Source organism: Python bivittatus, unplaced genomic scaffold (genome assembly GCF_059951505.1).
Source record: "Python bivittatus isolate LINGU-HERP-01145 unplaced genomic scaffold, Pbiv_v1 ctg000330_np1212, whole genome shotgun sequence".
NCBI lineage: Eukaryota > Metazoa > Chordata > Lepidosauria > Squamata > Pythonidae > Python > Python bivittatus.
Genome location: NW_028277058.1, coordinates 48,612,946 through 48,625,761, shown reverse-complemented (window position 1 = coordinate 48,625,761; position 12,816 = coordinate 48,612,946). Strand labels below are relative to the sequence as shown.

At 46.8% G+C, this 12,816-nt stretch overlaps 1 protein-coding gene across 3 annotated transcripts in view; it reads right to left on the bottom strand.

Moving 5' to 3' along the window:
- The window catches only part of IQSEC3 (IQ motif and Sec7 domain ArfGEF 3), a 187,865-nt gene that overhangs the window by 9,014 nt on the left and 166,035 nt on the right, over positions 1-12,816 (bottom strand). For all 3 annotated transcript variants that reach the window (XM_088141557.1, XM_088141558.1, XM_088141560.1), the window contains 2 exons: positions 10,594-10,719; positions 7,440-7,539 (listed from right to left, as the gene is read on the bottom strand). In XM_088141557.1, coding sequence (XP_087997683.1) covers positions 7,440-7,539; positions 10,594-10,719 — 226 coding nt within the window. The remainder of the gene's footprint in view (positions 1-7,439; positions 7,540-10,593; positions 10,720-12,816) is intronic.

The following is a 12,816-nucleotide window of genomic DNA, read 5'->3' as shown; positions in this document are numbered from 1 at the left end:
GAGTCCTCGACGTGGACCGGACTGTGGGGAACCGGTGAGTAATCGGCCGTAACACCCCGTTGAGGTGTCTCCCGTTTTCCCGGAGTCGGGTCCAGGACGGGACTCCAATCGCCAGTCAGACAGAAGTAAAGAGGAAGTCGGCCGACGAGGAGACCTCCGGGAGGTCTGGTGAGTACAGCCTACCCATAATCTCGGGGAGATTAGCGTGGTTACGAGGCGTTGGACGCCGCAAGGGGACAGAAGAGTCCGGGACCTTCTGTAAGGTGGGAAACGTAGTCAGGAAGGATGGGTAAGGCGCAGAGTAAGAGTGTAAGGCCAGGGGCCAGTGGGAAAAATGCAGTAGGGGGAATCCCCATGGATTCTCCATTAGGACAATTGTTGCAACAGTGGGAGACACCCTGGTTGTGTCCATTCACCAGGGGTCTGGAAAAACCGACCATGATAACTTTGTGCACTAAAGAATGGCGAAAATATCCACTAGTGGACCCCGAATTCCCCTACCATTGGAATCCCCAGTAATTACTGGGTGACCCAACTAAAAAACTACATTGTGGAGCATAAAATGTTAACACAGGAACCCTATGTGGAAGTCTGGTTCCATGTTCATTGGGAGGGGCCTCGACCCAAGTTAGCCAAAATTTTTGTCCAAAAAGAACAGGAGGATGAGGAGGACCTCTGGCTGACTAGACCTCAATGGGGGCCGCTACCTCCTCCTCCTCCTCCTCTTCCTATCGCTCCCCCTCCGGCGCCCCCACCCTATCCCGGGCTGCGGAAAGAGCTGGACCAGCTGAACCAAGACATTCAGAACTTGCCCTTTATTCTAAGGTCGGCCAGTGCCTTCCCCGTCCGGGAAGTCCCGAACGGAACGAACGCACAGGGGGTGGCCGTCACCAGTTACGTAACGATTCCCATCAAACCCAGTGAGTTGAGGGAATTAAAAAGGACCCTCCCTCGTATGCAAGAGAACGCCCATACCGCCGCCGAACAATTGGAACTTTTCTCGGCCCGGTGGAATACTCCTGGGGGAACTGAATTACATTTTAGCCCACCTCTATACGCCAGAAGAGAGGGGCCAGATTTGGCGAGCTGCGCTCGGGGCTTGGGAGCAAAGGAATGCAAATGTCCCAAATGCCCTGGCCGCAGATACTAAATTCCCTCTGGCAGACCCAAATTGGGATCCCAATAATGCTGAACATCGGGAGAACATGAGAGGAGTTTCCCCCTGTACGACTAGGGGGTCATGGTTCCCCAACCGGGACCCACGGGGAACCCTTGGTAAACATCACGGTGGGTCCCACTGGCGAGGAACGGCAGTTCCTCGTGGACACCAGAGCCTCTCGAACATCCCAGGGATTGCGAAATCCCGGGGCGCATCGGTATCGGTGATGGGGGTGGGAGGCTCTCTGGTCAAGGCAGACGTACTGGAGGAAGTGAGACTGGAGTGGAATGGGAAGGAGGTAACTGCAGATGTGTTACTGATCCCACAGGCGAGAGTGAACTTGCTGGGAAGGGATCTCATGGGTAGTCTAGGAGTGGAGTTGTGGAATGTGGAACAGGCAGAAAGGATGTGTTTGTTGCGGGAGGCGGACGTGGAGGTTGTGAACCCTGAGGTATGGGCAGGAGAAGGGGGCGGGGCGGTTTCGCATAGCCCCAATTAGCATCCCCTTGAAACCAGGGGTGACGGGTTTGCGGCAAGCCCAATACCCGCTGTCCCGGGATGGGAGGCGCGGGCTGAAGCAACAACTGAGATGGACGGTGCTGCCCCAGAGGTACACCGAGAGCCCCCTCTTGTTTGGACAGGCATTGGAAGAGAAACTCCAGGGGTTCCGGGCCCCTGGGGGTTCTCGGGTGCTGCAGTATGTGGATGATTTGTTGGTGTCTGGAGAGAAGGAAGTAAAGGTGAGAGAAGACTCAGTGGCTTTATTGAACTGGTTGGCTGAAGAAGGATTGAAGGTGTCAAAAGGGAAGGTCCAATTTGTGGAAAGGGAGGTCAAGTATTTAGGACATGTACTCCGGAAGGGCGAGAAGTTGATTGATCCTTCTCCCATACAGGGGATAATGCAGTTGAAGCCCCCTCATACTAAAACAGAGGTGCGGCGGTTTCTGGGTCTAGTAGGATATTGCAGGCTATGGATAGATGAGTACATGAGCAAGGCTCAGTTTCTGTATGAGAAGTTGAAAGGATCATCTGACAGGGTAGAATGGACAGACAGGGACACAGAGAAGTGGGGGAATTACGAAGGAGCCTGGTGACGGCCCCGGCTCTACCGAACTTGGCCCCCCCTTTCACCTATACGTTACAGCCCATGGGGGAACTGCCATTGGAGTGCTGACTCAGAGACGGGCTGGGAAATATCAACCAGTGGCCTTCCTGAGCAAAGCCCTAGAACCGGTGGTGAGGGGATGGCCGACTTGTGTGCAGGCAGTGGCTGCCGCTGCTGTACTAGTGACAGAAGGGAAAAAACTCACTTTTGGGAGCCCCGTGATTGTCCATTCACCCCATCAGATCTTAAGTGTGCTTAGTCAGCAGGCGGCTGCTTGGATGACAGAAGGGAGGATGTTGAAATATGAGACAGTTCTCCGGATAAGTCCTGATGTGGTGGTAGGAACAGACAGGAATTTGAACCCAGCGGAGTTTCTTGCGGGGGAGTGGAAAGAATGGGAGCCGGCAGAGCACGAGTGCTCCACCCTGTTGCAGCTGCAAACAAAGACCCGGGAGGACCTGCAGGAGGTCCCGCTGGAGGAGGGTGAGGTCTGGTTTGTGGATGGGTCTAGTCGAGTAGAGCAGGGACAAAGGAAGTCAGGATATGCGATAGTGGCGGCGGAGGGAGAGACAATAGAGAAGGGGGCACTACCAGGGGATTGGTCGGCTCAGCTGTGTGAAGTGCACGCTTTGAAACGGGCACTAGAGTTGGGAAAGGGAGTGTCCCTCACCCCAGTAGTGAGCCGTGCTGACATGAGGGGGATGGTGGAGAAACTGCACGAAGGGTCTCACGGGGGGTGCAGGCTTTGGTAGACACTGTAAAGCTGTGGGAAGGGCCAACGGGGTGTTGAAGCAACATCTCACCAAACTGGGATTGGAAACAGGGCTACCTTGGACAAAGACACTTCCGGTTGCCCTGCTTCGAATGCGGACAGCCCCTCGCAAGGATGTGGGGGTCTCCCCATTCAAGCTGATGATGGGAAGACCTTTCCTGGCTCCAATGGGAGAGCCTATCCCCGAGCTAAAGGATGCCTTCCTGAGAAAGTATCTCTTGGTACTGTCACAATCTCTCTTGTCTCTAAGAAAACAGGGACTCCTCGCTCAACGGCCCCCCTTGCTGAAAGACCAACACCCCCACAAGCCAGAGGATTGGGTCCTGATAAAGACGTGGAAGGATGAGAAGCTGAAATCATCTTGGGAGGGACCATACCAAGTTCTCCTGACAACTGAATCAGCGGTTCGGACCTGACAGGGGGGTTGGACCCACTACCATCGGGTTAAGCAAGCTCCCGACCCCCGACCATGGACTGCCCAACCGGGAGACAGACTCAAAGTAAAACTTAAAAGGAACTGAACTAAGGCAGGGGAGGAGATGACCAACATAAAGGCGTAGAATTGGCACAGACAGCTTTGATCACTGGGGATGATCCCCGTGGGAGGGGGGGGATGTTCTATCATTTTGGGTCTTCTCCCATACCAAGACCCTGGACTGCTCTAAATCTCTTGGGGATAACCAATGCAACTCAATGTGTATATTTCAACAATACCCAGAACCGTACCCCCCATTGCCCTCAAAAGGTCCTGCTTTCACTTGTGGAGGGGTCTATAATATCCCTTACGCCTCAACCCCTCTATACCTACCTAAAGGTTTCTTTTTGTTATGTGGACATGAAGCTTACACCTATGTTCCAGCCTATAGTTCAGGGGCCCTTGTGCCATAGGGCGCCTGACCTCTCTATATGCCCTGCCTCCAATACAAGCGCACCCATCAAAAGAAAAAAGAAAAAGGGAGCTGCCATCTGATTGTGAGAGTGATGTGACACTCTTGTCCGAAACAGAAGCCATGGCTCTGGCCCTCTCCTTAGTAGGGGTTCCTGCACTAAGCGGAAGAACTTACCTGGACCTAAGGAAGGTGGCCTGCCTCCTGGCTAAAAGTGTCAACCTTACATCCTCTCTCATTGCAGCCCTCACTGAAGAAGTCACTGAGATCAGGAGGGTGGTCATTCAAAATCGGATAGCTATAGACTATCTCCTATTAAGGGCAGGACAAGGCTGTGAATCTTTTCAAGGTCTTTGTTGCTTTAACCTAACCAACAATAAGAATTATGTTGAAGCAAAACTAGCCAAGTTGAAGACCTTAGCCTCTCGCATATCCGAGGATCCAGAGGGATGGAATTGGTCGTGGCTCACTAGTTGGTTACCTAACTTTGCTTGGTTAAAACAACTTTTTGTACTAGCCATTGGCTTCATTGCCTTACTGGTCCTAGTATGTTGCTTAATGCAATGTCTCCCTGCTTGTGGGAATTACCTGTCCCAGTGTGTGAAGCCCCGGGTCCGGGACGAGGGAGCAATCCTGTTAGCCAGGTTTGAGGCCCAACAGAGGCGTGAAAAGAAAAAGGGGGGATTGTGAGAAGGCAGGGAGAAGTGAGGGCCTCAAACGAACCATGTTTGCTAGGGGAGAGCGCTGTGCACCATGGGGCAGCCTTGGGGGGGTGGCAGGAGGGAGGATGGGCAGAAGGCACACTCGCACCAGAGTGGAGAGGGGCGGCAGGAGGGAGGAAAGACTGCAGGCAAGAGGCACGTTCGCTCCAGAGTGGAGAGAAACGGCAGGGGGCGGCTGTCGGGTCAAGTGGGGATTGGAATGTGTATTGCGCTGATTGGATTCGGAAAGTGGAATGTCTGCGGTTTTGCGGTTAATTAGCGGCGCTCCGGGGCAGTAAAAAAGGTGAGATTGTGAGCCAAGCCCTCGCAGGAGGGGGAGGACAGATAGGGGGTATAAAAACCTGTCAGACCTTGCTTCGGGGTTCCTCCATTGCTGCGGGAGGGACCCACCTTTGCAAACGTGCCCAATAAAAACTTCTGTCTACTGGATAACCGAACCCGTGTCTGTCGTTTTCTGACAATTTCAAATTACCTAGTTCGGGTCATCAAGTTCAATAATTATTTGCCATGACTGGTACCCTGTTCCAAGATTTGGGGATGCTGCTGTGGTTGTGCAGTAAATTAATCTTGTGACTCTCTATTCTTTCACTTCTTTCTGCTGTTCACTGCAAGAATCAAATAAGTCATGGCACAGTGTTCTATCTTTGGACCCTGGATGTCTTTTTCATTAGAAAAGGGAGCTGGGTGGTGTGCGGTTATGCAAGCGTGTAGAGGTGCATGCGTGTTAATTCCATCAGGATAACAGCATTAGGAAAGAGGATTCAAGTAAAAGCCCATAACTGTAGAGATGAAAAGTTGCAAGCATCATCTGTAGTTCTCTGTTATTTATAGCAGTGTTGGCAAGAGATTTAGAAGGGCAGCACTACCAGGGAGAAGGAATTGACCACCACTGTCTTCACCTGGCTTGATCTAAACACAGTCCTCTCCTTGTTGCTTTCAAAACAAAGAGTGGAGATTGAGTCATGGCAACTGGACTTCTTTTCTTTTTGGTTAGAGACGTTTTGCTACTGAAGAAGCTGCTTGGACAAGTAGCGAAACATCTCTAACCAAAAAGAAAAGAAGTCCGGTCGCCATGACTCAACCTCCAGACAGTTCCACCTGGATGACTGAGAATCTTCATCAACATAAAGAGTGGAGAATTCTATATACAAGCTCTCATATCTCATTCAGTCTAAGACAGAGTCACATACATAAGATACCACACACAATCATTTTCACTTCTGCAGTTTTGCATTCTTTGGAAACACTGGAGAAGTCAGCTTTCAGTTCATGCAGAATTTGTGCCCATCCCATGTGCATCACAGTGGCCCACTGGTTGGCATTTTAATGCCTCCCTGTTTGATATTGATATGATTGTGTTTTCATATGCATCGATCACAGGCTTCCATTCTATGTGTGTTTTAGTTTGCAATTCACAGTTGCTTGTATATATTAATTTATGCAGAGAAAAACAAATACGCAAAGGCAAAGCCACTGATGCAACAGTTCTGAAATCAAGTAGAAAGCCTCCATATAAAACTGGAAGTACGAAAGAAGCCACAATCAACCTATGGAAGATTTTTTTTAAAAAAAGGAACTGACAAAATGTACCCATTTCTGCTTGTTATTCATTAAGGCACTATAACTGAGATTTGCAGCAAAATGTTGTCAGGCTGACCAAAATGTTTTCTTTTCTGGATTCCATTTCACACCCTCCAGGTTTACCTTTTCATCCCACCCAGCCATTCAGAATTCCACAGCCACTGTACATATCCAGTTCTGCTTAAGATTTTATCTAAATTATTTTATAATTTTCCAAAGCTTTGGCATGTCTCATTTTTGTCAAAATGCATGAATTTACGTTGTATGGAATTATTGAAATATTGGAAGTATGGTTAATGGAGCTTAACTGAAAATTAGCTTCACCAGTCAGGACTGTGTGATAGACAAACAAGCCAACTTCTCATCAAGTACAGTGGTACCTCGGGTCACGAACTTAATTCATTCCGCAACCCCAATCAAATTTTCCCATAAGGTTCAATGTAAATACGGTTAATCCGTTCTGACCCCTACGAATTTGGTCGCCAACCGATTTTGGTCGTGACCTGAATCAAATTTTCCCATAAGGTTCAATGTAAATACAGTTAATCCATTCTGAACCATATGTATTTTTTTTTTAAACCACAAAAATATGACACAAAGTACAGTATGGTACACTACGAAGAGAGAGGACACTAACCTTGCTTGAGGCAACTTCTGGTGTGGAGGACAGGAAGGCAGGTGGGGAGGCGGTTATTGTGTGGAGGGAGAGTCCCCCTCCCTACAGGAAGCCACAACCACGTGTGTCAGCAGGGAAAATGTCTGGGGATCCTGTTCATCACCTGATGCGGAGTTTGCGAATGGAAGCAAAATTTTGCGAACGGTGCTGTTCATGACCCGAATTGGTCATGAACAGAAGTGTTCGTGACCTGAGGTACCACTGTAGTTTTGATTCATTCATTTCTCACATTTGTATCTCATTTCCCACCCCCACCCAGAACATAAGGTGGCATACACTACACTCCTTCCTTTTATTTTTTATTTTTTTCCATCAACAACCCTGTGTATTAGCTTGGGCTGAGGAGAAGGACTGGCCCAAAGTCACCATGACCAAGCCTGAATTAACACCTGGGTCTCCCCGGTTCTGGCTCACCATAACCAGAACACCACATTTGCTTTCCCTCCTGGATGAGTTGCTTCTAACCCATGAAAGACGACAGAGTGATCCCCTCTAGTGTCATCAGGCAAAGAGCCAAGTAGACTGTGATAAACTTACATTCATTCTCAAACAGATGGAACTGCATCCCTAAGAGGCCAACTGACTTGCAAAATGTGTAGGTTGAGGAGCTTTTCTTCTTGGGACAAAGCTTGAGAATCTGTTAAAGGACACAGATGAAAAGAGAGAGCATGTGTCTTTCAGAAAGATCAGCAAAGGACAACAGGGAAGATTAGGGTCCAAATAATGCCAATCAACTCTGACATTTAGAATAAGGTCCCAATGGGAGTATGAAGGGTGTGAAGGGGTCTCACTCCAAGGACATGGAGAAAGAAAAGAATAGGGCCAAAAAATATGCCTAGTAGTCTCCAGTCCAAGCAATAATCAGGTCTGACCCCACTTAGATTTTGAAGATCAGCCAGGTCACTTAAATATTATCACTTGCTGGGTCTAAATTAATTAACACAGTCAGTTAATTCTCACTCTGTCTTTAATTTGGTGATAAAATCTGTAGGGACATTGGGGTGCACATCCAAACCTATCAAAGTTCAATGAAACCCCAGGGTTATATTCTGCACCCCTAGTCTAGGGTTACTTAGACATGTTGCCCTTCACACCGCTAATCCCCCACTAGCTCCTTGCATTGCAGGGAGTGTGTGAATGGAAGCTTTCCTTCCAATACAAGAGGATGGGAGGGTGGAAAAGGGGGTGCAATCCATTTGGAGAAGGATTGCAATATGGGGATTAAAGTGTTAATCCCCTTATCCTTCCTTCTACCTGGGTTATGTCATATATACCAGTTCTTTAAAAAAAAAAACCCAAACATTCACACAAATGCAAATGGCATAACGGCTTTATGTTCATCTGGCCTGGGAGAAATGGTTTAGTTTACAGTCTTATGACTGAGAGTAGAGAAGTGAGTGAAAACCATGCTGCAGAGTGGGCTTTTATTATCTCCTCCCCAGGGACTCCTGTCCAATCACACTTGTCAATTGCTCATTTGTTTTATCTTATCAGTTTCACTACATTCCTCTAAAGTAAAACAGGGCGGATTCTCTGCAGTAGCTTTTGCCACCTCCACAACCCAGCTTGGCCGTAGAGATGGTCCTTTCAGGGCTTGATCCACACAGGCTTTTCTTACACATTGGAGGATGCGATGAGCTATGCATGAGCAAAATGTGGCCTTTTATTTCCATGGATTTTCCTGACTTTATCAGCAGCTGGCATCACGTGTTCAAGACCCTGGCTTAGGTATCAATGTCCTGTCTCAGAGCAGTGCTTCGAAGAGGGCTTCTACCCACTCTGATTCTAAATCTGTATGCGCTTCTCATCCCACTCTCAAAAGGCTTCTTAATTGGGTAGTAATTAATCTGCTCAGACAAGATGTCTTCTCCCGAATGGGAGCAAACGTGTCTGCTCTCAGTCAACAAACTTGTAACTTCTAACATGGTGGCTGAATTTTTCCCAGCCATCAGAATATGGGAACTGATGTAAGCTATATCTGGGAATACCTAATTCTCAGATTTCATTAGGAAAACAAACAAACCAACTCAGCAGTAATTATAGATTGGCCATAATATGCGAACAACTCATTAGAAACACCATTAGACTCTGTGAAGCTGAGAGTGTAAACAGTATTTCAATGCCTCCAGCTTAGACTACACTCGACAAAATTGTGTTGCTTCATCCAGTATGGCATCAAAGATAGTTAAGGCCAGACTGAAGTGCCAAGTTTGTCATTTTATGCTGATGTGGGATGGCATTTCCCAGTTCTACTTGATGTGTTCATCTTCATTCATTCCTCAGTAACATCCAATTTACTGAATGGGCCGTATGGGCTATCCTTCATAGCCAAGTTAAATGCTCTCCACCAGTCTTTGGTTCAGAAGAAAACTGCCGGTCCCAATCCTGCCACAGGTACAATGCCAGCAAATCTTGCTGCTCTTATTTAGCATGCATAGAGCCCATGAAGGATAGGGCCTGGTGGATTCCTTCAGTCTGGTGTCCTTCCTCTGCCATGAAATGTTACCAATCAGCAGGAAAACATCCACTCATGTAGGATGGTGCCTGGGCTGTGGAGGAGTGAGTTTTGACAGGTAATTGATGGGAGAATTAGCCATTTATCATGACTTGCTCTAGTTTTGCACATTTTTGATGGATGGGTTGAATAGACCTATTCTGTGTCCAAAAGCAGTCTGTACAACAGCTGACAGGTCTGGCAAGAATTGCACCATGAAGTACTACAAAAGGATTCAGCTCTCACTCTCTCACTTCAGTGCACAGCCCCCTTACTACTTCTACTGGTTAGCAACTATTGGTGGATAGTATTGGCTCAGAGACTTAGTAGGCCCATGGGGAGAGCTTCATTTGAAAGAAGCAGATTCTCATTGCCCAAAGCAGAAGGGTCTTGCAAAATAATGCAAGTCAGGGGCGGGGTGGGGGGTGGGTGGGCATGCACACACCAGCTTAAAAAGGACAATAGGTGACAGGAAGATCCCATCCCCTAGTGGTCACCTGACCATGGCATCTGTCAAATGATACGTAAAGCATATCATACTCCACCCATACCTTATTGCCTGCCTAAAGGGGAAAACACTATTTTAACATTGACATAGCTAAGGAGAACTTTAAGTTGCCTCAGGATGGGGATGAGAAGAAGACAACATCATAAGGATATGCCAGAAAAAAGAGGTTGTTCTGGCATGTCTACACCATGCTTACACGCAAGTGAAGAAAAGCACTACACAGGGCTGCTTCTGAGAAACGTTTGGCTCACTTAGAGTGTAGCTGCAACTATTCAACAAGAGAGGAACCACTTAGAACATAAAAATTTCACATCTCAATCAACTTCATTGGCTGCCAAATGGTGTCTAGCCTCAGTACAGCCGTGAAAGTACTGAAGTCATGAGGTTATGCCAGTGTAAAATATTAGGTGGCTGCAAACAATTGTATATTTGTCTGAATACGTGTGGGAAGTTACAGGACTGCTCTCCTGGACCTCCCTCTCCCAAATCCAATCCAGAGGACTCCGTCAGAGAGAAAAGGAATGGAAACATAATGTTCTTCCTGCTGGGCTAAATTTTGATTCACAGAGAATTTCATACATAGAGGAGCATTGAGTTAAAATCCAATTCCTAGGATAGAGATCCGGTGAGCTTTTTCTAAAGTATGGCTCTATGTCTCTGCAGTGATTCTTAAACCAAAGATCTCTCACCACCAGCAGGTCGTTGAAGAGAAAAACTTCTCTCTGGTGAGCGGCGTGTTTCTGCACTTTGTTCACGTCTGTCACTTCGTAAAGGCGGCTGCAACAGACCAACCGGCGATGTGGCACGGATAGCACCTGCAAGAAAGAGACTGAGTGGGAAGGCTCCCTCCATAATCAGAGCTGTAACACGCATCTATGACCCCGTGCAGTTTCAAGGCCTTGTGGCAATTTCACCCACCCTAGAACATATCATTTCATCATCAGATTTTCTGCTTGGACTTCTGTTGTGAAGGGAAGGAAATTCTATTCCAGATCCTGCAAGAAAACCAGTTGGCCTGTCCAGCCGGAAATGGATGGAGAAAACAGAACTCCGGGAAAAATAAAAGCACATACAAAGGATCGGGGCTTCAGTCATGATTTCGCAGCCACTATCTTGCCTATTTTGATCCCCACTGCAAGTGCCATGACTAGGATCAGTGAAACTAACTGCAATATAGATTATGTTTTATTTTATGGACTGAGATCTGGGCTGTATGCATTTGTCCTTGTGGATGGTGTTTGCGTGAGAGCCTGCTGGAAGGAGTAGCTGACCGAGATCAATGTCTTCAGAAAGCAACCGTTGGTTTCTTTTCCTCTTTTTTCTTTCAGTTTTCTTGTAGGGCACTGACCTTGCTAGATATAATAAAGATTTAAATTTTTTAGTGAGCCTGTAATGCTCATTCTAGGAAGCAGACCTAATCTTTAACTCATGCCTCTCCACTGGATCAGGCTACAGAAGGAAGGGGGTGTCACTTACTTCTTCCCTGATAAATCAGGGGCAGAGAGGATTTTTCTGGAGTAAAGTGGCTGGTGGTCTATACTTAGCTCTTCAGAGCAGTTGGAGGGAGGATGTGGCAGTGTTATGGGAAAAAGATTGAGATACTCCTACTGGAAGTCAACAGGTTCTCACATAACTCATGTGTGCACACATGCACACTTTACTTATACCACCACCAACTTGTTATAACATGGAGTGTAACGAGTTATTTTCTCACAGTTATGAGAGACACAAGTGAACCATTTCAGGATCTTCTCTGTTCATCAGTTCTCTTTATCCTACCAAATAAGAATAGAAGACACAGGAAGCTATATAGCCACAATCATGGAATATAGCTACTCATACTTAAAGCTACTAAGTGTATTCCTGGGGACAGCCAGGACGTTGCTAATCCTCATGATGGAGAACAGCAAAGGAACATGTTGTTATTGTTCTTGGCCTTGAGATCTGCAAGAAAATATTGCACCACATCTTGTAAAAGGAGTGATCTGTTGAGGCTTTCTTAAGAAGTACACGGCAGTCTTTTAAACACCCAGCTTTTTCTTTTCGAAAAGACACTGAATCTTCCATAATTACTAGGTGCCCTTGTTCTCAAAGGACTGTTTAAATAGGCCATGCACTGGGCTGTTGTTTTTAAAGGGTGTTCTGTCTTTGTGTGTGTACTTTTGTTAGGGTTAAGTGCTTATTATCTGAGCTTCATATTAGGGAATTCCACTACAGGACATGTCTGTAGACAGGGGTGTCTTCAGGGAAGAGTGTCAAAAAAGTCAACTTGGCAGACACAACCATACAATCACCACACGTGTCCTAATGCATATCAAAAAGGGGCGAGGCATTGACCACATACCTGTGGCCACAATTTTGATTGTTTTGTCCTCTCCCTGTGGTCATCCCTACTTGACCACATTTCAGTGGGAGCAAACCACAGAGGGACACAGAAAGATGCAAAGGTAAAAGTGTAATTGTGTAAATGCAGTTGTATCTTGAGCTTGCTTCCCGTAAAGGTGAGTATGAAAAAACTCACTTTCTAATGTAACATCCCTTCACTCTGTAACTCTGTCTTCCATGAATGGCCACAGAGTATTTGCTTCCAAGTGATAAGGATGGCAGAAAAATTATCCTTGCTGGAAAAATCAAACGGATCCATTCAGCCCACTTTCAAGGGCAGATTAATTTTTTTAAAAAGGAGGTAGAATCAAAGAAAAGTAGGTGAGGTAGGAATATTAGATACAAATAAAGAAGGGAAGAAAAAAAGAAGGGAAGAAGAATGGGAAAGTCTATTGCCGTGTTTTTCAAACTTGGCAACTTTAAGAAGTATGGACTTCAACCCTCATGCTGGTCCATACCTCTTAAAGTTGCCAGGGTTGAGAAACACTGGGGTAGTTGTAGTTTCTGACAGAGTAGTTGCTCTCCAT